This window comes from Aegilops tauschii, chromosome 2, assembly GCF_002575655.3.
Source record: "Aegilops tauschii subsp. strangulata cultivar AL8/78 chromosome 2, Aet v6.0, whole genome shotgun sequence".
NCBI lineage: Eukaryota > Viridiplantae > Streptophyta > Magnoliopsida > Poales > Poaceae > Aegilops > Aegilops tauschii.
The window spans coordinates 17,071,995-17,097,730 of NC_053036.3; the positions used below are offsets into that span (position 1 = coordinate 17,071,995).

At 48.7% G+C, this 25,736-nt stretch overlaps 2 protein-coding genes and 1 pseudogene across 2 annotated transcripts; all 3 read left to right on the forward strand.

The window, feature by feature from the left end:
• Positions 1-644: 644 nt before the first annotated feature.
• LOC109778492 (ethylene-responsive transcription factor 15-like) lies at positions 645-1,383 on the forward strand. Its single transcript, XM_020337058.3, has one exon. It carries the CDS (start codon positions 671-673, stop codon positions 1,283-1,285), a length of 615 nt encoding a protein of 204 aa, XP_020192647.1. The 5' UTR covers positions 645-670; the 3' UTR covers positions 1,286-1,383.
• Positions 1,384-6,430: 5,047 nt separating this feature from the next.
• On the forward strand, positions 6,431-7,284 carry LOC109778517 (ethylene-responsive transcription factor 1B-like). The gene has a single exon (XM_020337080.4). It carries the CDS (start codon positions 6,523-6,525, stop codon positions 7,108-7,110), a length of 588 nt encoding a protein of 195 aa, XP_020192669.1. The 5' UTR covers positions 6,431-6,522; the 3' UTR covers positions 7,111-7,284.
• An 8,993-nt stretch (positions 7,285-16,277) lies between these two features.
• LOC109778493 (uncharacterized) lies at positions 16,278-17,824 on the forward strand (annotated as a pseudogene).
• The last annotated feature ends 7,912 nt before the right edge of the window (positions 17,825-25,736 follow it).

The window sequence follows — 25,736 nt, forward strand, 5'->3', positions numbered from 1 at the left end:
AAGTTGGTGAACTAAAGAACGTTCACCAGATACTACAAGTCTAGAGCACAGCGCAGCCCTTGATTTTAATCTGAATGGTTTTGTCTACAGGTGAGGTGACCGCACTAGCTAGCTAGCTCGATCTGGGCGGTCGTCGGAGGGGAAAGTCGGGAGGGAGGCTGCCGCCGGCGGCTGGTCATGTCACACCACCGCGGAGCCATCTGCGAAGCTTCTCTAGGTGTCGACCGCTCGCCGCCTCCACGAGACTACGACGGAGGAGCTCCAGATTAGCAGGATATTCCGATGGCGACGCCCACCGAGGCTCGGGGGCCCACCAGCCGCCCTACGTGAGCCCTCTCCCCCCTTTACACAAGCCCAAAATGAAGGCCCTTTTTGCCATGAAAACGACCACCATCCCACGTACCAATAAGCCCAACTTGTCATTTTTAGAGCTGAAATGATATCGATACCGATGGTGGCACTGCCACCGCCGCCCTACGTATTGCTCCAGTATACACTATAGTAGTATTTCTCAGCAGAAAGTTTAATTTCCTCTTGTCAAACCTCATATGCTGCATCAGCTGCCCTATATATATTAACCCTCAGCTATTGCAAGCTAAGCCCCCACAGGGAGCATGCCAACTGACACCCACCGCCTCCAGAGTACCGGCCGAGCTGACAACGCACACACATGGAAAACTACGGTGATAAGTGCTACTACACCGCCGGCTGCATGGGCGCCGCAGCTGACCCCTCCTCCTCCTCCTCCCTCTCGTCCTGGGACTCATTTCCATCCGACTTGAGTAGCGGCGAGATGATCGACACGGAAATAAGGAGTCAGCCCAAGAAGCCAGCAGCCTACATCGGCGTGCGCGCACGGCCGTGGGGACGGTTTGCGGCGGAGATCCGGGACTCGACGCGGGGCGGCGCGCGTGTGTGGCTGGGCACGTTCGCCACGGCCGAGGCCGCCGCCATGGCCTACGACCAGGCGGCGCTCTCGTCGCGGGGCGCGGCCACGGCGCTCAACTTCCCCCTCGAGCGCGTCCAGGACTCGCTCTGCGCCCTGGGCGCAACGGGCGCGGGCATGGGCGGATCACCCGTTCTCGCGCTCAAACGGCGCCACTCCAAGAGAAAGAGGCGCAGCAAGGCCGAGCTAGCGAACGATGCCGCGGTAGGCACCGGGAGGGGGAGGAAGAACAAGACGATGGCTACGTGCACGCAGGAGCGGTTCATCGTGGAGCTGGAGGACCTCGGCGTCGACTACCTGGATGAGCTCCTCAGGATCACGTGTGATAGTACAACTTAGTTACTATTCCCTCCGTCCCGAGGTAGCACTACGTACGGAGTACGTCGGGTTGTAGGCTTGCAGCTCTTTGAGGCGGTGCCATTTCAAGTTGGAGCACCTGGGTTTTGTGCAGTTAATTGGTGAATTAATTACACGTGATAAACGCCCAACTTTTTAAAGCCAATAGCCCCAAAAGGCCCAAAGATGTGTACAAGGACGATGAACAAACAACCCTATATATAAGGCTATAACACTTTGCACGAAGCAAGCAAACAAACTGAAAGAAAATCAAAGTGCAACTTGACGACAACCTACACGCTTGGGCATCGTAGAATAAAGAAATACATCTACAAAGCCGCAGCCAACCCACTTTGAAGTTGATCTCGCTGACGCCTGCTTGCTTCAGGGAAACAAGACACCAAGCCTTGCTTTTCCCAAGAGCAACTAGTTGACGATCGCTCATTCGGGAGCCTCGTAATGATCACTTGCGGTGGGCTGACAGCATGTCATTTGGCGCGCTCTTAGCCGCTGCCATGTGTTGCATTCTGGGCGTTTTTTTTGGATTTTTTTTTCACACGCGTTTTCGGTTTTTTAGATGTTTTTTTAACCTTTTGGCTTTTCACTGTTTTTTCTTAGCTTTTTGACAAAAAAATCGGTTTTTTTGCACGGAAAAATGCATTTTTTTCTTCCTTAAGGACACGGTTTTGCTTTCACGAGAGGCATGGTTTTGCTAAACACGTTTTTCCTTTTCTTTTTCTTCTGTGAGAGGCATGGTTTTGCTTCCGCGAGAGGCACGGCCCTGCCTCTCGGAAACGAAAAAAACGCGTTTTCTTTTTTTCCCTCTCGTGAGAGACACGTTTTTGCTTCCGCGAGAGGCACGGCCGTCGGACTTTCGTAAAGGGAAAAAGAAACGTGCTCCCGGTTCCTTTTTCGTGAAAAAAAGTTCGTTAAGACCTATCAACACGGGATCTAGTTTTGAAGATTTTGACGCCAGGAATTCAACGGTGAAAACGGTTCGAGATTTTGACATACAGTTTAAGAGATAAAATATTTTGAATAAATGAATCTACGAAAAAGGGAAACTTACAGGTTGCGGCAAGTGGTGCACATGCAGCGCGTCACTTGTCATAATCTAGGGAGGTGGGAGTGATCTTTGGATGGAGTACTCCTCAATTGGTGATTTCGCTTTTCCCTCGTCGACCACCTCATAGTCTAGGCTTGAAATAGGCTTGGGCATCGGCAGCCTGAAAGAGCGATGGTCGAGGCAGGCCCATGTACTAGTTTTTGGCCCACAACGTGAGCCCGAAAACTCGATAGATGACCAAACACCTAACACTAGGATTTTTAAGGTAAAAACATAGGCACAATTATGTATATATATTCTGAAATGATTGAACTAATGATTTTAATAAAAAAAATTACACTACTTGCAATTTTGGGCTGATCTAGGCTCGGGTTTGAGATCTTAGGTTAAAGCCCGACCTGGGATATGACCAGGGCTAGCTCAAACTAGGCGCTCACCCTATAACTAGGAGTGGTACATGCCTCGTGGCCGCCATGCAGAATAACTGCGCATGATTACCGTGACTCGATGAACACACCTCGTCAGCTACTCTCCTGATGCCTATGGACGACCATGCCAAAAAGGATACGCTAGAGGAAGAGGTCGATCAAGAATGTGATGCATAGAGGTTGAGCAGGGCGACAAGCATCCACAGAGAGCCCCACTATTGTGGATTGGCCTAGTTACTCGTCACCTCTGCCATGTTGCTATCTCGGGAAGGGGAACCCTATCACCTCTTGCTGACAATCGAGGACTCCAACCTACTAACAAGCATGTTGAGCATGAACAAAGGCGATCACAAAACAAAAGAAAACAATTGAGCATACAAGACTTGTCAGACCTCGATGTGGATGTCGTAGTTAGATGCCTATCACGCTTAACACCAGACACCTCCTTTAGATGCGACACTTATGGATGACAAGGCAACCCACACACAAAGACCCACTCCCATCGCCGCCTCTTCACTGGCTTGACTAAGGAGATTGACCAACATCTGCGGAGGCCCCTGCCGCTTGGACGCCATAGCCAAATTGAAAACCCTCTGCTCCAGCTGCAGAGCGGTTGAAACCTTGTTGCCACCCTCACCGGTGGGCATGCAGGCTTATTGATGGCGACCTCCGGGGCACCGAGGGGAAAGGGAGCAAGGAAATGGTGGTAGCACGACAAAACCCTTGACGCCCTCGACGGAACTGTAGAACAAAGTCCTGAATGGTGACTTATATTAGTTACATTATCAATCCATCGTTTACACATGTGCAATCTTGAAAAAAATACCCATGTCACTTTTGTTTGTTTATCAGTCATAAACCTAGAATTGCAATTTTGTAGCATTGCAAATTGCTTTTTTTCAACACAATACAATCGAAGTCGCTCACATACACTCGCCTTTATGAACACACGCATGCACATCCTACCCCTATTAGCACCTCCGAGAGACTGAGCCGGCATAGTTGACGAGAATGTCTCCTCCCACTGAACGAACATCACCGAAAGCCTGAAACAAATCCAGAAATAATGCAAGCACCTATGTCACATCTAAGACTTGAACTCTTGTGGGTTGGGGATACCACCGTCCTCCTAACCATCCAACAACAGGTTGATTCGCAGCATTGCAAATTGCTTTACTGTGTATACGATGGACGTGGGAGGAGCCTAATACGGCTAGGAGTGCAAGTTTTTTTCCTTTTCTTTAGCAACAATTAGAATTATAAGGGATAAAGCCATGAACGGACGATTCATGCCGTATTTTTGAATTTGTTGGTCAAACAGTTTTTGTTCTTTGTGTCAAAGGAGCATGACCAAGACGAAGAAGGGGAGTTTCTTCTTTTTCTGACTATAGGAGCACTGAGATTGACTATACCTAGAGAGAGAATTCATCGAGCAAAAACAAGGAAGTCAATATATATGTGCAGTCAACGGAACTTTTATAGCTGACCAACAGTTCTACATAGATGCCTTCCAGTTGAGCAAGTAGGATATATACAAGCCCATAATAGGTAGGGTGAAATTTGCACTTCCACATAATAACGTAGTAGAGTCCTTGATTTAGTTTCCTATATATTGGGTGTACACTTGGGGCTTAACAAATTCCAAAGTTCTTCTAGTTGACTGCTGGAATTAATAATCCATCAGCAGCTGATGAGAATGTATCGATCCAGTATAGCATTGTCCGGGTGAACCTGAGAGAGATGGTACAACTAGCATCATTTAATTAGTTTTTTCCAGGGTGGTTTACGCCATCGGTGACGGCAAATAGGGGTGTGTCGTCAGAGCGAAATGTTGGGAGGCTGCCGGCGGCGGCTGTCCACATCACCTCGAGCCATCTGCGAAGCTTCTCCGGTTCTCGTCGACCTCGTCTTGTCTAATTTCCAGGAGGTCTTTGTCTTGTTTAATCCACGCGAGGGTGGTTGCTTCATGAGCCGTTGGTATAGCTGGAGTGAGAGCGACCTCAGTAAAGTAGTTGTGGAATTGGCAAAACTATATTGGCATTACTCAACTGGAAGGCATCTATGTAAACAAAAACTACGATGACTGCTTGACCTAGTCTCGTTTTGTGTGTGTGTGTGTGGAGAATGACCTATAAATTTATTTAAATTTCAAAAAAATCACAGGGACAATGCTTCGTATCGTAGAATCAAGAACTTTCAAAGTAAGTCTTATAACTAAAAATTACAGTGAAATTTCTCAAAATCGTCTTATCCATGGTATCAATCTTTGCAACATGAAATACGGCCAAAGCTTTAGTAAAGTGAGTGCAGTCAGATTGAAGCAACGACACCGACCCTCATACAACTGCATGAACTTGACTACCTTCGTAGGTTTCAGAAACCCTCTTGAGTCGCCCATGGAATAGGAAGCCATGAGGGTTTAATATAATTTGGACGGGGATATCTCCTAAAAGTACATGTCGTCGAACCACAAGATCTTCAATAGACCGCCAAAGCACAACTCCAAAGTCACAATGGACCACACCCAAGTCACGATGCCGGAGACGTGGCATTGCTTGGGGTAGTCGGCTCCTTCTCCGACGTATCCGTGGGACTGCCTCAGCTGTTTGTTGCTAACTTGCTATGAAGTCCAAGCCACGGTGGCGTGGCCCTGGTGGTATACGATGACATGCGACAGGTGGTCCGTTTGGTGATCCTCCGTGGCGCCCACTTGCCTAGTTCTCCTTCATAGTTTCTCCATCGGAGTCGGAGCTGCGATGTCTTGCCACGGGTGGATGGCATTCCATCGTGAGAGTGTAGTGCTGATCTGCAGCTAATAGGGCTGTTGTTTCCTTTTAATTTTTCTTTGATCTTCGAATCCACCTCATATTCTTCTTCCGTTGCTTTCTGCTAAATCTAAATCAAGCCAGCAATTTGCTGGATCTTAAAAAACACACACACACAATGGATCACACCAACAAAAGCGATAAAAAACACCAACATAAACTCATCAGATACATATGAACGAATCTGAGAGGACATTAACCTAGTGCCCACAAGGTCGGATACACCAAATCTGTAGACACACAATGCAAACGCTCCGGCTCCGTGGCACCGCCCAATAATACTTTGCATGATCATGATTAGGGGCAAACATTCTCTTGCAGAATTTAGAATAGAAGTTGCTGAGGAGTAGTAGAATAATGCGTGGCTTGATGTACGCTTCATTCAAAATAGGCATGGAATCAAGGCTGGATGGATTCAGCCTGTGTCCACCAGCAAACAAAACGGTTAGCGGGATATATATTCCAGCACCTTCGAGGGAGCTTCGACGTCAACGCTAGGAGGTGACGCCCATGAGGCTTGTCTTACTGAGCCGCCCTACGTCAGTGAGCGGCCCCTCCCACTTCAGTTGAGGCACTGCCCCAAAACCGAACACACACTTTCCGGAGAAAACGACTCCCCCACGTACGCATTACCAATTTTACTTGTCATTTTTAGAGCTGATCATTGGCGGAAGTGGCACCGTCCTGGTACTCCTATTTGTCAACACAAAATTTCCTTCTAATTTGTCAGACCACAAGGCTCCATCAGCTCTCTCTCTCTCTCTATATATATATTAACCCATCCGTTTAGCTAGCCCACAGAGGAGAGGAAGCACACCACCATTTCCTCCGGCCGGGCTGACAACACACACATGAATAACCACGGCGATATGTACTACTGCACCGGCTCCAGCCTCTTGGAATCATTTCCAGGCCGGACGCATGGGCGCCGCTGCTAATAGTAATCCATCCTCCAGCTCCTCCTCCTCCTTCTCGTCCTGGGACTCGTTTCCCTCCGACATGAGCAGCGGAGAGACGGTCGGCGCGGAAACGAGTCCTCGGCCCAAGAAGCGAGCAGCGTCGGCTGCGCCGCCGTACATAGGCGTGCGCGCGCGGCTCTGGGGGCGGTTCGCCGCGGAGATCCGTGACTCGACGCGGGGCGGCGCGCGGGTCTGGCTGGGCACCTTCGACACCGCGGAGGACGCTGCGATGGCATATGACCAGGCGGCGCTCTCCTCGCGGGGCACGGCCACGGTGCTCAACTTCCCTCTAGAGCACGTCCAGGAGTCGCTCCATGCCCTCGGCGCCACGTCCGCGGGCATGGACGGATCGCCCGTTCTGGCGCTCAAACGGCGCCACTCCAAAAGAAGAAGGCGCAGCAAGGTCGGGATTGCGAACGACGCGGCGACGACCAGGATGAGGAAGATCAAGACGATGGCCGTGCAGGAGCGTCCGGCCATGGAGCTGGAGGACCTCGGCGCCGAATACCTCGACGAGCTTCTCAGGATTACCTGTGGTACAACTTACTAATAACACTATCAACAGTACTACACATACGCGAACCAACTTGTGGTTGGATGGTTAGAGGGATTGTGGTATCTGGTGCTCGCATTTATTTTAGAATTTCCGGTGATGCGCATTCAATGGGAGGAGACATTCCCATGAATTTTGTCCATTTATTAGATGATTTAATGAGAAGATTTGCCTTGGTCCACCCTTAATTAGCTTGCCTTCTCCTTCAATTTTTTCTCTCAAAATGGAACAATGTTTCGTTAACTCAGAATGCCGCACTGAAGTAATACAAATACCTTAAGCACACACCCTGCATGAGTAGTATTCATGCACAAAACATAAACCCACAAAAAAGAGAGGAAGAAGACAAAAAATATGACATTTAGAAGTCCCGCAGAGTGAATTGCAACATGCAACATCCATTGACATTAACAACTACAAATGACAACATACGAACGGCAAGAAATGTGCTTCAACAAAGAGGCCTTCAAGAAGGAAATAATGTGCTTTCGTCGTCGTCGCCAGATCCATCCTCGGGAAGCTAGATCTTGGGTTTCCCTGAAGAAGTATGTGCAAACTCTAGAGAATGCCTACAATAAGGGAATAGTGGAAAACACCACCAATGCAGGTCAGATCTTGAGTTTCCAAGCTGGGGTACGTACGAGACCCTATGCTTAAGAGCACCAGCAAACTTAAGTCACAATGTATTGCCACCCTCACTTTTAGATGAAGATGTCATTGCTACAGCCTACAAGTCTGACTGTAATGCCTCGGTACTCGTACTTCGTACACTCACATACCTGATGTAGACATTGCCACTCAACATGACATACCACAGATGCGAGGAGCAAAACGGAGCATGTCACTGATTGTATGCAACATACAAACATAAAGGCGCTAGTGCCGCCAAGAGCCCACATGGTGCCATTCGACAACCTTGCCCCGTCTTGATCGAAGTCACCCCGCGGTAGCTCACGACACGACGTTGATCATTCATGTTGGCAAATTGACAAGGAGGCCTCGTCAGGCCCCACCACCCGTCATCCCCACTCGCAAAATCCAACTTCTACCGCATGCCTTATATCCATCATCGTGCACAAAACCAAGTATCCATGTGCCACACACACGTTGACCCATGACTGTCGCACACCTTGTGTCCACCGCTAATATGCCACTCTCGCCACCATTGCACGACCAGGCGCCACAACTCAAGATCTAGGGCGATTGTTACCACCCCTGTAGGCTAGTTCAGACAGGGCCTACCTTCATCATCGACCAATCACTACCGCATGTGCCACGAACACTCCTGCTGCCACCTTGTTGCTGCCCGTAAATGGTGGAGATAGCAGACCACCTACAACTGCAACATAGCCCCTCAGTGTGGCATGAAGTTCTCTCTTGGTGCCACTATATTGCTACATTACCACGATGAGATGAGGATTTTCTCGACTAGTGGCTACTTCAACCCAATTAGCTCCTACTAGCCTTGAGAAAGGTCTCACTTCCCTCACCGAGTGGCTTTGGAATCATCAAAACAATTGCGTCTTCAACGGCGAGTGCCCTTAGGAGGATCACCTCGTGCATATCATCCAACTGGAGGTGCATTTCTGGGCAAGAGCAGACACAAAAACGGAATGACTGTCCTTCTGGTAGGGTCTTCGAGTTTACTTTTTTGGGCCAAGAAACCTCTTCGATCCAGTCTTTGGTTGCATTCACAGTGTGTTGCCTGTTATGCGTAGTGGTGGTGTAGTGCTGGCTAAATCTAAATTTTTCTTTCTATCAGTGAAAAGATATTCATTCCTTTTGCGTATCCGAATTCCAAAATCAGATATCTCACTCAGAATACAGCGCCGAGACCAGTAAGCTTAATAAGCGACTCGAAATGTGGCCTAAGTACCCCGAGGGAACAATTCCAACTTTTATAACCATCAAAGGACTGTAGAGAGACGGCCGGGTAAAGGTTAACTCAGAAGTTACTAATCTGGTAGATACCTTTCGGGCAGCCACCTCTTAATTTCGTGTACTGGCGAAGCTTGTGGATGACTCATGTTGAACTAGGGGAGGTACATAACTTAGGGCATGGACTGAGCAAGTCGAGAGAAGAGTCCCTAGGAACTGCTGGGGCCCGCATCCTGCGGTGCCAAAGTAGTTAGGAAGAATAAGAATGAGCAGGTTATATTTGGTATCATATCGTAACTAGAATATATGTCTCATTCTTCACTAGGAGATCATGTCGTAACTAGAGTATATGTTTCATTATTCACTAGGGGATCATCTCGTAACTAGAATATATGTTCATTGTTCACTAGGGCATCATATCAAGATAAAAGGCTTTCCATCGAAGAAGACCAAGTTTAAGTGACAAAATTTAATACATCCAACATTAAGTGGATTGTGTGATAAAATCGATGTCACTCGTTCCATTATTTAAATCATATTCTCACCGTCATGGTTTTGTAGTTACGAAGTAACTAGAAAAATACTTATTTTAATAGGAACTACATATAGACTAAAATGAGTGAGCAAACATATTAAAGCGTGTCCTATACATCTGATTCAGAAATAAGTTATAACATCTTATAATTCAAAACGGGGACGTACATGGAATATCAGGTTCATTTCCTGTTGTGTAAATAAACCTGAAATTGCAATTTTGTAGCATCCTAAATTGCTTTAGTATGTACGCGATGGAAATGGGCAGATCCTAATAGGAGAATCAGTATTAGGACCAAGTGCACGTACGTCAGTCAGGAGAAAAGTAGGGACGGCTTCTGCCTCTAGCGAGCTGTTGACGTCGTCACGCCAGCCGAGCTATCTCCGAAGCTTCCCCCCACCCCTGACCTCTCTCACTCTCCGTAGTTAAAGGATGCCGATGATTATGCGCATCAATTTTCAGATATTACATGAAAAAAGAGACAGACTGAGTAGAGCCTGGGTGAGGAGATACATGGCAATATAAGACTTCTACATGTTGTTTGGTTACCTGCATATGGGATGCCTGCATCATGAAAACAATTTCTCTCTGGTATTTGGTGGTATACTTGCATTGTGATTAGGAGTTAACAACTACAATTAAACAGTGAGGTTACGTTAGAAAGCACACGTGACAAAACACACACACACATGTTTCCATGGATAACACACACATACGTGCTAGCACACCCACACGCTCGCATGGACAACACACACATGCACACGCTCACATGAACAACACATACGTGACAGCAGCCTCACAAGTTCGACGCATCGTGGTACAGTACACTGGAAAAATTATAAGGGACTAGTGAGATTTTTTTTTCGAGAAGGGGGATTCCCCGGCCTCTGCATCAGAACGATGCATACGGCCACCTTTATAGATGAATAAAGAGGTTCAACAAGGTCTTACAGTCTGAAAACAAATTAGCGGCAAGCTTACAAAGAACCACAACGCCAAAAACAAAAGGCCAAGAAGCCACAACCGGCTGGCATAACAAAGATAGGTAAACTAATCGCCTATCCTATTACATGACCGCCATCCAAACCGGTTAAAGATATCCCGTGCTACCATCTCCCACCGGATAGATCCAGTAACCAAACGCTCCCTGGCCTCCGTCGGAGTGAGTAACGACCACATACGGATCAGCGCAGTGGCTCGGAATATAACCTGCAAAAAAGAATATTTGTTGTGCTGTTAAAAGCGAAATCATTTCCGCAGCTCCAAATTACCCACAATAAAGCACATACTCCTACGCTAATGTGTCTAGCTGTTTCGGACTCTATCCCAACAAGCCACGTTCCAAATAACGTACTGACCGAATTCGGAGGAGTAATGTTAAAGGCAATGTGCACCGTGTGCCACAAAACTCTCGCCAACGGGCAATCAAAAGAATAGGTGCTTGATAGTTTCGTCCCCGTCACAAAAACTACACCTAGTAGATCCTGTCCAGTTGCGCTTTACCAAGTTATCCTTTGTTAATATGACTTGTTTATGTACAAACCACATAAACACTTTAATTTTCAAAGGAACTTTGACTTTCCAAACATCTTTGAAACTAGGAATAGCACTAGAGTTGATGACATCGATATACATCGACTTAACTGTGAACTCTCCAGACCTAGTAAGCTTCCAGCACAACTGATTGGGCTGATGAGATAGCTGAACCTCCATCAGTCTACTCACCAAATAAAGCCATGCTTCCCATCGGTCGCCAACAAGCGCCCTCCTAAACTGAATATTAAGGGGAATGGACTGCAAAATCGTTGCTACAAAAGCATCACGTCGTTGAACAATACTATACAGAGATGGATACTGAAGCCCCAACGGCGTTTCACCAAGCCAAGTATCCTCCCAGAAACGAGTGGTGGTGCCATTGCCGACTATAAACTTTGTTCTATTAAAGAAGGCTGCTTTGACTCTCATAAGCCCCTTCCAAAAAGGCGAGTCAGTCGGTCTCACTGTCACCTGGGACAAAGTCTTGGACTGCAGATACTTACTACGGAGAATCTGCGCCCACGTGGCCTCAGTCTCAACTGATAACTTATATAGCCACTTACTGAGAAGACATATGTTCTTGACTTCAAGATTCTCAATACCAAGGCCCCCCCTGGTCCTTTGGTCGTCAGATGATATCCCATTTGGCGAGTCGGTATTTTCTCTTTAGTTCATCACTCTGCCAGAAGAATCGGGATCGATAGAAGTCCAGCCATTTCCTAACACCAACTGGGACTTCGAAGAAAGATAAGAGAAACATAGGCATACTCGTGAGCACCGAATTAATAAGAATCAATCGGCCTCCATATGACATGAGTTTGCCCTTCCAGCAACTCAGTTTCTTCTCAAACCGATCCTCGATACACTTCCATTCTCTGTTTGTCAGCTTACGATGGTGAATAGGTATACCTAAGTACGTGAAAGGTAATGTCCCCAATTCGCATCCAAACAATTGCCTATAAGCCTCTTGTTCCTCATTGGCTCTACCAAAACAGAAGAACTCGCTTTTATGAAAGTTAATCTTCAATCCGGTCAATTGTTCAAATAAGCATAACACCAGCTTCATATTTCTCGCTTTTGCCAAGTCGTGCTCTATAAAGATGATCGTATCATCAGCATACTGCAGGATGGACACACCTCCATCAACTAGATGAGGCACCAAGCCACCCACCTGACTGGCCTCCTTTGCCCTACCTATCAGAATTGCCAACATATCAACCACAATGTTGGACAGAATAGGAGACATTGGATCACCTTGTCTCAGGCCCTTGTGTGTCTGGAAATAATGACCTATGTCATCATTCACTTTAATTCCAACACTCCCTTTTTGCGTGAAAGATTCTACCTGGCGTCGCCAGGCTTCATCAAAACCCTTCATGCGTAAGGCCTGTTGAAGGAAAGGTCATTTGACTTTATCGTACGCTTTCTCAAAATCCACCTTGAAAACAACTCCATCTAGTTTTTCGTGTGAATCTCATGGAGTGTTTCATGAAGGACCACCACCCCTTCGAGGATGTTCCTGTCCGGCATGAAAGCTGTTTGGGTATGCTGCACCACAGAATGCGCAATCTGCATGAGCTTATTAGTCACGACCTTGGTAAATTTTTTGAAACTAACATTAAGAAGACAGATGGGCCTGAATTGCTCAATTCTCACAGCCTCAGTTTTCTTAGGAAGCAGGGTTATCGTTCCAAAATTCAGTTGAAAAAGCTGAAGTTGTCCAGAGAATAAATCATGGAACAACGGCAACAGATCCCCCTTAATAATATGCCAGCACTTCTTATAGAACTCAGCCGGAAATCCATCCAGGCCGGGAGCCTTATTATTTTTTATCTGCAATATGGCCTCAAACATCTCTTTCTCAAAAAAAGGAGCAGCTAAAATATCATTCTCATCAGCAGTAAGTTGAGGAACATCCTCAATCCTAGACTCATCCAGAGACACACAGTTATCCTCTGGAGGCCCAAACAACTGCTTGTAATACTCGGTAATGTATAATTTTAGGTTCTCCTGACCTAGAATCGTTCCTTCATCTTGTTCAAGCTGAAAGATCCTCTTCTTTCTGTGTTTGCCATTAGCGATCATGTGAAAGAATTGAGTGTTGGCGTCCCCCTGGACCACTCTTCGGACCTTGGCCCGCAGCGCCCACTTTAATTCTTCTTCACTAAGAAGCTCTTTCAACCTCATCCCCGCGTCAAGCTTGGCATGAAGCTCCGAGGCTGGCAGAACCGTGGTTTCTGCTTTAAAATCTAGGGACTGAATAAGGGTAAGGAGCCGTTCCTTTCCGACCTTATAAATCCCACTAAGATGCTTATCCCACCCACGTAGGAAACTTCTCAAGTGCCTGATCTTATTCTGCCAACGCTCAAGCGCAGTCCTACCTCCTGCATCCTTAGCCCATTCTCTAGCTACGAGATCAAAGAAGCCGTCTCGTTCAAACCAAGCAAGCTCGAACGAAAACGAGTTTTTGTTTCCCAAGTGGGTGGCCTCACCAGAGTCTAGAAATAAAGGCGTGTGGTCAGAAATACCACGGGAAAGTGCCTGAACTGTTACAAAGGGAAATTTCTGTTCCCATTCGACGCTAGCCAGTACTCTATCCAACTTTTCAAACGTCGGATTTGGCAACGCGTTAGCCCAGGTGAACTTTCTTCCCGAAAGATCTATCTCTCGCAGATCCAAGCTTTCAATGATAGTATTAAACATGAACAACCATCTCCCGGCAAAGTTATCATTGTTCTTCTCCTCAAGCCTTCTAATGATGTTGAAATCACCCCCACCAGGATTGGAAGCTGCTCAGAGCCGCAAATCCTAACCAGATCAGCCAAGAATTCAGGTTTGAGTTCGGGCTGTGCGGCACCATATACCGCCACCAGAGCCCAATTAAACCCATCGGCCTTCGACCGCACCCTAAATTTAACAGCAAAGTCTCCCATGACCACACTTCAAACTTCGAGTGAATCGCATCTAACTCTGAGTAAGATCCCACCCGATCTTCCTCTCGGTGGCAGACAATGCCAGTCAAAATCAATACCTCCTGATAAAGTATTGAGAAATTGTGGCAAAAAATTATCTCTACCAGTTTCCGACAATGCGATAAAATGCAACCTATGCTCGATAGACGCCTCTGCAAGAAACCTTCTTTTAGCCAAGTCTTTCGGACCTCTGCTATTCCAAAAGATTCCTTTCATATTTCGTCATGAAATTTTTTAGCCGTACGGATCCTAGCACTCCTACGCACTGCGGAAGCCGGGTAGATCTTCCGCTTCCACTTGCGTTTAGGAATGTTCTGACTCTCCCGCCGGTCCTCACAACCAGGCTCAGAAGGTCTAACCACGCCATTCTCAGATATATCATCCTCCCCCTCAGGCTCAGGGAGGGGAGGTATAAGATCCGCACAAAAATTATCGAGCACCCTGACCCCCAAAGCATCAATATCAGAATCATTCATGGGTTTAACCGCCGCTAAGTTACGAATCATCTCTAAAGCCCGCTCTGCCTCTAAATCCAGTAGATCATTAACGATATTTGAAATTTCACTATCATTACTACCTAGTGAAACTCCTAATTGGTTTGCATTATTGATAATCTCATCATTAGAAAAATGCAAAATGGAATTTGAGGTATTAACCGACATACCAGTAGTAACCTCACCGTCACGAAGCTTGGCCGCCCTCATGGCGCACCGCTGCTGTATGTCGTCAACCTCCAGATGATCCTGGAGACGGCAGCTCAACCGTCACCCCTCAGAGACGGGATCCGGAATCCCACCGGACGCAATAACCTCCTCCCTAGTGACCCTGCTCGGGGTGGGGCCTCCTGCCTCACCCCGAACACGCAGCCGGTCAGGCTCCATCGACGGACCAGCTGGAACGCCGGATAGTGGTGGGGAGCTCGACGGCACCGCCGACGTCGGTCGCGCCCCTCGGCAGAGAGACGACAACAAGCCGGGGGAGGGGAGTGCATGGGCCACCTGCCCGAACTCCCCACCCACCCCGGCCCTCCGGCAGGAAGGGCTCACCGGCGCCACAGGAGGGCCAGCCACCCTAGGCGCCCTAGGTGAAGAGGGCCCCGAGGCCACCTGCCCCGAGCCCCCTCCAGAAGGCGGAGCCACCACCTGCAGCTCCGGCAACGCGAGAGGAGAAGAGGGTGCCGAGGCCACCTGCCCCGGACCCCCTCCCGAAGGTAAGACCTCCACCACCGAGACCTCGTCCACCGTGAGAGGAGAAGAGGGCGCCGAGGCCACCTGCCCCGAGCCCCCTTCATAAGGCGGAACCGCCACCTGCAGCTCCGGCATCGCGATAGAAGAAGAGGGAATCGAGACCACCTGCCCCGGACCCCCTCCCGAAGGTAAGACTTCCACCACCGGACCCTCGATCGGAGGAGAGTCAACGTGCTGCGCATGAGAGGGAGTGGCCTACAATTTGTGAAAAACAGAAAATGCACAATATGAAAATCGCGTCAAACAGAGAGGTGAAGCTACTCTTTAAAGGAAACTTCAACCGGTCGACCATGTGCCACAAATTTGTCAAAATTCATCGAAAAAGGACCTAAATATGGAAATGAAATTCAACATATTCAGTGAACGAAATTATGATTCAATCACCTGAAAGGAATCAGAACATGAGGTGCATCTTTTTCTTGTACAACTTATCTCGAATCGAAGCACGGTTGTGTAGAAGGTTTGAAGCACATTAAGAAGGTGATGAGAGCAAAATTCCTGCAAATCAGCTACACCATGTACCGCGAGAGCCACCCAGGTGCTCTTGAGAGCATTGTTCAGGCATGACTCACTGGCAACGGTCGACTTGGTCATTCCCTCCGATACAGGCCCATAGGTGCTTTAAGAACTGTGTTGTGCAGGCTCAATATTTTTTACACACAACCAAACAGTCCAACACCGTAAAAAGTTGCATCCAACGGGCCTGGTTGAGGTATATGCAGGTAACCAAACTGTTAAAGTATTCCTTTTGTTTGTATTTCTTGTAATAGGAAACTAGCACAATATCCCACCAAATATTGTTGTATGATTCGGTTGAGGATTTGCTTTGATTCACCTTGATTACCAAGGCATGTAATCCTATATATTGTGAATACAAGGGCCGCCCCAAGTGTGGCGTGAATCACACAAATCCTACTTTGTTTCTTGATATCAGATATGCACGATCCTCCCTGATCGCCCCGCTCGCTCCCTGCCTCCTCGCAGCACCGTCCAGCCATGCCCAACACTGACTCCTCCCTCTCCTCCTCCACCCTGCCCACCTCCATGAACTCCACCACCGGTGCCCTGGTGACCGCCGTCATGCCCGCCGCTGCGTTACCCGCTGTCAACATCGCGAGTGTCCGCACCCATGTCCCAGTGACACTGGACCTCCACGCCTCCAACTTCACCAAGTGGAGGATGCTCATCCGTGTGCTTCTCGGCAAGTACGATCTGCTCTCCCACATCAACACCGCCACTGCTGAGGCGGACCGCACCACCGACTGGGTTCGCAAGGACTATATTGTCCGCTCGTGGCTCTATGGTTCGATCTCGGACGAGATCCTCGACATAATCATGGCGGAGGATCAGACGGCGCAAGAAGCTTGGACACTCATCACCAACCTGTTTCTGGACAATCAGATGACCCGCGCCGTTTATCTTGAAGCGGAGTTCCGCGGCCTCGTCCAGGGCGAGCTCTCCGTCACCGCCTACTGCCACCGTTTGAAGGCGCTCTCCGATGCCCTCGGCGATGTTGGCACCCCCATCTCCGACCAGACACTGGTGCTCAATTGCCTTCGTGGTCTCAATCCGCGGTTTTCGGACATCACGACGATAGTCACCATGCAGAACCCCCTTCCCTCGTTCAGCCAGACGAGATCGCTGCTGACCCTCCGTGAAACCCAGCTCGCGAATTCCGCCGCGATTGGGCACGAGACGACACTCTATGGAGGTGCGCCTCCCCGTGGCGCCGGCGGCTCCACTTCCTCTGGACACCACCGTGGCGACGACGCTCGACACGGCAGCGACGGCCCTCGTTACGGGAACGCCTCCGGGGGTGGCTCCTCCGGCGGAAAACGCAATAGCGGCAACTGGAAGAAGAAGAAAGGCTCCGGCGGCGGGAACGGCGGGGGTGGCTGCCCTAACTCCCACGACGGGCACTTCCAACAGGGGGCGCCCTCGTCTGTTGGTCCCTGGGTCTGCTTCAATCCCTATACGGGGCAGGCCTAGCAACTCCTTCAGGCGCCCCCGACAGCATGGCCCAACGCCGGTGCTGGCCTCCTCGGGCCACGACCCCCGGTCCTTCCGCCGGCCCAGGCCTTCACCTCCCTCGCCCCGCTGCACGGCCAGGCTTTCGGCACCAACCCGCCGCCCACTCCTGCCTACGGCGGCTCTCCGGCGTGGGACTGCTCCGCCCTCCTCGCTGCACTCAACAACGCTGCGACTCCTTCGACAGTGGGCGAATGGGTAATGGACTCTGGAGCCACAGCGCACATGGCCTCGGACCCCGGTATGCTTCACCATCTCACACCCTCTCCCTCCTCCTCCGTTGTCACCATGGGCAATGGCTCCACCTTGCGTATCTCACACACTGGACACACCTCTATACCCACTTCCACTCGTTCTCTCTTCCTTCGCAATGTATTACTTGTTCCACACATCATCAAGAATTTACTTTCCGTTCGTCGCTTCATCATTGATAATCTTTGTTCTATTGAGTTTGACCCCCTCGGCTTTTCTGTGAAGGATCTTCACACCAAGGCCGTGGTTCTTCGCTGCAATAGTCTCGGTGACCTCTACGTCTTCCCATCATCGGTCATCCACCACCACGCCCATGGACTCGTCGCCACCACCTCCACCGAGCTTTGGCACCGTCACTTAGGACATCCGGGACGTGACGCCATGTCCCAACTTCATAAGAACTCTTTTATTTCATGTAATAAGGCAGCCTCGCATGTTTGTCATGCTTGTAAACTTGGCAAACACGTGCGCTTTCCCTTCGCTAGGTCTACATCAATAAGCGTCGAACCATTTAAGTTGATACATTGTGATCTTTGGACTTCTCCAATATTGAGTAATTCTGGTTTTCAGTACTATCTAGTTATTGTTGACGATTACTCTCATTTCATGTGGACCTTTCCTCTCCGGAAGAAGTCCGACACCGTGGGTATTCTTCTCAATTTTGTTGCCTACATTCGCACACAATTTCACGTCCTCTTGTAGCCATGCAAGCCGATAATGGGACCGAGTTTATCAACTCCACGGTCACCTCTTTCTTTTCCACTCACGGTATTCACCTTCGTTTTTCATGCCCCTACACGTCCGCCCAAAACGGCAAGGCCGAACGTGCTATCCGCACGATCAACGACTTCACTCGCACTCTCCTTTTCCAATCCTCCATGCCGCCCTCCTACTGGGCCGAGGCTCTCGCAATGGCAACATACCTTGTCAATATACGCCCCTTGCAATCCATTGGCTTTTCGGTTCCCTACATTCGCCTCTACGACACAATACCGGATTATGCCGCTCTTTGTGTCTTTGGTTGCTTATGCTATCCCAACCAATCTGCTACGGCCAAGCATAAACTCGCTCCTCGGTCCACTGCTTGTGTCTTCCTCGGATACCCGTCCAATCACAAGGGATACTGTTGCCTCGATATCTCTATGCGTCGAGTCATCATCTCTCGCCATGTCATTTTCGATGAGACTGTCTTTCCATTCTCTTACTCGGTCGACTGTCCCACCAATCCCTTGGTCGCGCTAGGTTTTCTTCTGGACATGGTCACCACGCAACACACACCATCCAACCCTAATCTACCCAACATGCATTTGCATGCAACACCACCGAACTCACCCATCCACACCCCAGCAACCCAATCCCCACCGGCCCGCTCCCCCTCCTCTGGCTCTCCTGCGCGCTCCCCGCCCAGCCACCAGCCTGGCCTTTCCACGCGCCCGCAACCCGCCATGCATGCTGACCCGCAACCCGCCATGCATGACAGCCCGCAACCCGCCATGCATGGATTCCCATCCACCCCCATGACGGATCAGTCCTGTGCCTCCCCTGGTTCGCAGACTACCTCGCCGCCCGCGTCCACGCATGCAGTCCCGCATGGCCAGACACCCTCCCCTTGCTCGGCGTCCACTGACTCCTCCCTGCCGGTCGTGGTGCACCGGCCACCTTCCCCGTCCAACACTCATGCCATGGCCACGCGTGCTAAGCGTGGTCTCTTCCAGCCCGTCGACCATCTTAATCTCTCCGCTATTCACTCCACTGCATCTCCTATTCCGAAAACATACCGGGGTGCCCTCCATGACCCACACTGGCGTCGTGCTATGACCGAGGAATTTGATGCTCTTGTCACTAACGGGACGTGGTCTCTTGTTCCCCGTCCCCCTCGTGCTCATGTTGTTTCAGGGAAGTGGATATTTAAACATAAGTTCCACTCGGATGGCAGCCTCGCTCGGTACAAGGCTCGATGGGTGATACGAGGCTATTCTCAACAGCAGGGCATTGATTTCGATGAGACATTCAGCCCCATTGTCAAGCCTGCCACGATTCGCATCGTCCTCAGCCTTGCGGTCTCTCGGTCGTGGCCGATTCACCAGCTCGACGTCAAGAATGCCTTCCTCCATGGCAATCTTGACGAGGAGGTCTACTGCCAGCAGCCTCCCGGTTTTGTCGACGCTCGCCATCCGGACTACGTGTGTCGCCTACACAAGTCTCTTTACGGCCTTAAGCAGGCTCCACGTGCATGGTACCAGTGGTTCGCCCTGTTTGCCCATCGGCTTGGCTTTGTCGCCTCCAAGTCGGATGTGTCCCTCTTCATCTACTAGCACGGCACGGACCTTGCTTATCTCCTCTTGTATGTGGACGACATTGTCCTCACTGCCTCGACGGATCAACTCTTACGTCACCTCACACAACAGCTCCACTCCGAGTTCGCCATGACGGACCTCGGTGCATTGACATTCTTCCTTGGCATCTCCGTCACTTGGACATCCTTGGGCATGTTTCTCTCTCAGCGTCAGTATGCCTTGGAGCTACTTCACCGCGCTGGCATGGTTGAGTGTCACCCCTCTGCCACTCCGATTGACACTAAGTGCAAGCTTTCAGCTCAGGATGGTCCTCTTCTCTCCGATCCCACCGAGTATCGGAGCTATGCTGGCGCCTTACAGTATTTGACGCTCACGCGACCGGATATCGCGCATGCTGTTCAGCAGGCCTGTTTATACATGCATGCGCCCAGAGAGCCTCATATGCACTTGGTTAAGCGCATTCTCCGGTACATAAAGGGCACCCTAGACCACAGCTTGCACCTCTCGAGCTCCTCCTCCGTGGCACTTACTGCATACTCTGACGCAGATTGGGCTGGGTGCCCTAACACCCGACGTTCTACGTCCGGCTACTGCGTCTATCTTGGTGACAACCTTGTCTCTTGGTCGTCTAAACGTCAGACTACTGTGTCTCGTTCCAGTGCCGAGGCGGAGTATCACGCCATTGCTCATGTTGTTGCTGAGTGCTGTTGGATCCGTCAGCTCCTTGGGGAGCTCCATCACCCTCTGACGTCTGCCACTGTTGTCTTCTGTGACAACGTTAGTACTGTCTACATGGCCTCTAATCCGGTCCAGCATCGTCGTACCAAGCACATTGAGATTGATATCCACTTCGTTCGGGAGAAGGTGTCGCTTGGTGAGGTCCGGGTCCTTCATGTGACATCCTCGCATCAGTACGCTGACATCATGACAAAAGGATTGCCCTCACAGCTCTTCTCTGAGTTTCGTTCCAGCTTATGCTTGTTTCCGTACGACGCACAAGCTGAGGGGGGATGTTAAAGTATTCCTTTTCTCTGTATTTCTTGTAATAGGAAACTAGCACAATATCCCACCGAATATTGTTGTATGATTCGGTTGAGGATTTGCTTTGATCCACCTTGATTACCAAGGCATGTAATCCTATATATTGTGAATACAAGGGCCGCCCCAAGTGTGGCGTGAATCACACAAATCCTACTTTGTTTCTCAAACACATCCTTAGTGTTTCTTCCCTTCTGGGAAGTGCTACATCAGCGTTGAAGATGCCTACAAAGATTGTCATGCCTAGGTGTTCTACGCTATCGTCGTTCTTCCCGAGCGACACGGGTGGCGCCTCCATCTTCCATCTCCAAGCCACCTCCTCCATCCTCCTCTTCCTTGCCGCTGCCGGCCAGAGTCGCCAGGTAAAGCCCCGTGTGACTGATAGCGGCATCGGGTTTGTCTTCTTCCCCCAACCCTCTCCTCTTTGTGCTTCTTCAACCCTAGCCAGATGTGATGCTGTCGAGCGCTGATCCTCCATAGGCGCTGGTTTGCTCGTCGTCCTAGGGCGGGGTGGACGAGGCCAGGGCGGTCAAGGGCCATCTCATCCTGATGCCGCCCCTGCCCAAATCTGGCGTAAGATTGGGGTCGCCAACCCATGTGCGGGTGGCCGTGGCCTTCACCCCTCATGGTGCTGCATGCATATTTGGCAGTGGACGATGGCCACCGAAAAGTCTTCATGAGGTTTCAATTCCAGTTCCTTTTCTCATATAACTAAAGTATTACAGGGTCCATCCATACGCCAGGCAAAAAGGGTTGACCCGAAATATTAAGGGTTGACCAAACTCTGCTTTGAACCATGTTAACCTCCTGCATAAAAACTACTGAAATCTTAATTTGGGACAATTGTTATTTGACACAGCAACCATTGTCTTTGTCTTGTACTGAGAAAGAAGTTTGTAATAGGAAATAAAATAAAATAATGACAGCTCTATATGTGAAATTTGTAGGGGAGATTAAGGTTATAAAAACAATTTTCACACCTTGGCGCGAAGATCCTAAAAAGCTGAAGCTGAGCTATCACTAGCTATTTCCTTATTTAGATCACGAGTTTCATTGTTTTTATTGGTGGGACCGCACAAAGCTATAACGGAATATCACAAGCTATTTAGAACCTTGTAGGATTAGGGGGCATTTCTTCCTTTTGGAATCTAATACTAGTATAAAGTAGCTATGCAATATGTATTTTCACGAGTTCACGAGTCTAATAGTTTGTATGAGTTGGGCAGTTTGAAAAGCAAACTATATATATGCCTCTTTTGGGTGTTTGGTTGGAGTTGTGAAACAAAATGGATTTGTATTCAATTTCAGCTCTTTGCTATAGAAATCATCAGATTACCTACACATATAGCTTTTTACATGGAACTGTGCGTCATCGCTGATTGCATCTGGTCAACAGGTGGTGTACGTCTCCGTCCAGGGATTGGACGCGACGCTCGTCGCCTTCCAGATCGATCGAGCAGCCGCTCGTCGAGATCAAGCAGCTCCTCTAGCGGTTGGATCACCCCGACCTGCACACTGGCCGCCGCCGTTTCTAAACCACCGGAGCGACGAGGGGCAGGAAACGACGGCGTAGCGGGCGTGATGCAAGTTGCATCTCTGACGAGGGATTGCCGCGGAGAATGGGAGGTGGTACGGCCGCTGCCATTGGCATATCGAGGGAGAGAGGGGAAGAGGTCATGGGCGGCTGGGGTGGGCGAGTCGCGAGAGAGAAGCGAACGAGCGAGCCGTTCCGCGTGGTCCGGCCGATTCGGAGGAACGGCCAGGGTCGGCATATATCGAGCGAATATGCCGTTCTGAGGAATGAGTGGGTTCCTGTTCCTGACCAAACACCAGAATTGGGCCTGAGAATGGAACGGACCCGTTACGTTCCACTAGATGATTCAGACCAAACACACCCTTAGAACCTTGTAGGATACAGGGGGTATTTCTTCCTTTTGGAATATAATTTTAATCTTTATCTTTATCTTTACCTAATATTAAAGGAAGGAGGCTTTCATAGTTTTCCATACGCCACTTCTTTATATCCGTTAATTTTATGTTAACTATAAAGATTGATGGCTGAGATTTAAAAGTAAATCTACACACGTGTAAAGAAAAAAAATGTTGCAGAACAAATTCATACGTCTCCCCTCTCCTATCTTACATCGCCCCCTCTCCGTGAGCTATCCCTCTTCCCTCCATTGGTTTTTTTCCCGACCCATGTTTGGTAAAACAATCAATTTTCGTATGGCAACCAGTCTATTTCTTTGGCAATCAAGCCCCAATTCACGTCAATCGCGGGCGGCAATCTCTCTTCTATATACCCTTACCCTTGAATGCCAGCAGCCTGATTTTGTGGCCGTATTGCTGAGGATGCAGCCATATTAAGCAATTTTTCCGTTGATGGGAGAGCTGGAGACGATGCCATGAAGTGGAGCACTACATCCAACATCACTGCTCAGATCGGCGCCGCCGCTCCTCCGCTTCTTCCTATGTCAAGAGCACTACTGCATCGGCGTTGCCATGGACCGCTGCCTCTAGGCTCGAGGTCGACGACTCATTGTTGTCGATCCCCCCACCCCGCACCCCTGGACACCAGCGGCCTGTATTTCACGACCCTTTAGCTCAAGATGTAGTGCCTTATAGCTCGAGATGGAGCCAGCGATGGATAACAGCCGCTTAAATCATGCATAGATAAGATAGGGGCTGGCATGGCACAGGGTGCGGCGGAGTGTTGTGGCACCGGCCTGTGTGCTCGAGGCGGCGGGAACAGCGGAGGCCGCACGATAGGACTAGCGAGGAGGTGCGGAGGAAGGACTTGGGAGGAGGTGCAGATGTTAGGAACATCCCTAGTCTACCTGCTTGGATCCACGTTGAGTTGTTTCTGTTCTGCCTTTCAATGCTCATGGGCATTGCAAACGGTGCAGCGACAAGAACTAGATGGATGGATGGGGGAGATAGAATATAATTCCGATAGAGATCACCGCGAAGCTAGCCGGCCTGGAGTCTGGAGATTACCTATGTTTGCTGATCGAGTCGAATCCATATGGATGCATGCATCGGCAAGCTGCACCCTTCACGTATGGACAACATGCAACACCAATGAATGACCTTAACACCACGTGTCCCTGAGCTCGATCGGGCTCTCCCAGGCCGACACGACATTGTGCCCCACAAGTTAATGGTAGTGCTTGCTTGGTCCTGTCTCGTCTTTGTCCATGCTACATACGTACACTGCAAGGCCCATGCAGCTACAGATTTTGGTGTTTGATAGCTTGGGTGCAGAGGTGTTGTATTAGTTAGTCCTTAATTAAATGGCAGTGATTGAACGATGTGGTATGATTTGTATCAGCCTGCGCTGGTGTCAATAGATCGATTAGGAACAAATTTCACCATTCAGTGTACACCGATTGCTGCATGGTTAAGTCACACTCGGTGTATTTTTCTTTTACAATTACTAGCGCTCATTTACTCATCTAGCTGTTGCGAGCCTCTAAGATATTGCCCCTTCGTATTGCTGGTGGCCACTCCACCATGATCGGTATTGCATGGAGGTGGACCAGATGTTTACCGCGCCAAGGCCATAGGAATATCGTTCTAACTTGAATATTCCATGTGACCAATGTTAGCCACATCCTATAGAAGTTCAGATCAAATAGCCACGAGTCAAGTTAGAGGCACACCAGATATATATGTAGGGTGGCCCTATAGGCTTAGAAGCAACCTTAAACCAAAATGAATACAACATGAATGCTCTTAGGAAATTATTATTATTATTATTTGTTTTTCTGAAAGAAATTTTTGAAGTCTTTATCTCATTCCGGCAAATGTTTTAAAAGTTCTTTTATCTCTACCACATCACCGCAACCTAATGTTTAGACCTTTACATGCAATGTGTTCTTTTAGTAGGAGGTGTGGCCTGCGAGAATATTTTTCCTACCGTTGCAACGCACGGGCATATTTGCTAGTACTATATAAAGTAGCTATGCAATATGTATTTTCATGAGTTCACAAGTCTAATAGTTTGTATGAGTTGAGCAATATGCAAAGCAAACTATATATATGCCTCTTTTGGTGCCAACTTGCCAAGTACAATTGTTGGTACTTCTACAGAGATCAAATACACCTTTTTCTATTTCTGATTCTGTCTCTTTATTGCAGCTAAGTTGATGCAATTCATTGTTGCGGGGAATCTTCTTGGCTTTACTACCTCCTCGGTCCTGGTAGCAAGAGGCCCCGAAATACTAATGCTAGTAATGACCATATTGTTATACATTATGTATGAAAGATTATTGAAACCTAAGATAAGACTCACATGGTGGAAAAATCACACCACATACTAATAGTGTATACTATATGGAACAAACCAATCTCAGAGTCGAAAAATTTGAATTTAATTTTGTTGGTAGGCTCTCAATGAACGTCAAGCATGTCATAATGAAGTATATGTTATCTACTCCCTCCGCTCCTAAATATAAGTCTTTTTAGGGATTCTACTATGTACTACATACGGAGAAAATGAATGAATCTACACTCTAAAATATGTCTATGTACATTTGTATTTAGTTCGTAGTGGAATCTCTAAAAAGACTTATATTTAGGAACAGGGGAAGTAGATTTCTATGTTTAAATTCATTCTCAACTTCTTATTTTATAAACTAGTGGAAGCTCTGCTATACACAAAATTAAATTAATCACATTCTAGATGTGCATATCCAATATCTAGTCATATGTGTGCAAAAGTTGCAAGACACATTCTAGATGACCAGAGTCTACAATTGTTTATGTTCTTCGATCATTACAATAATTGTGCTATTTGAAGTATAAGGACACATCATACACATGTTGTCAATTTATTATT

What these genes read in the sequence shown, in the direction of transcription:
- LOC109778517 (XM_020337080.4), top strand. Translation starts at nt 6,523, where the DNA reads ATGGGCGCCGCTGCTAATAGTAATCCATCCTCCAGCTCCTCCTCCTCC.
- LOC109778492 (XM_020337058.3), top strand. Translation starts at nt 671, where the DNA reads ATGGAAAACTACGGTGATAAGTGCTACTACACCGCCGGCTGCATGGGC.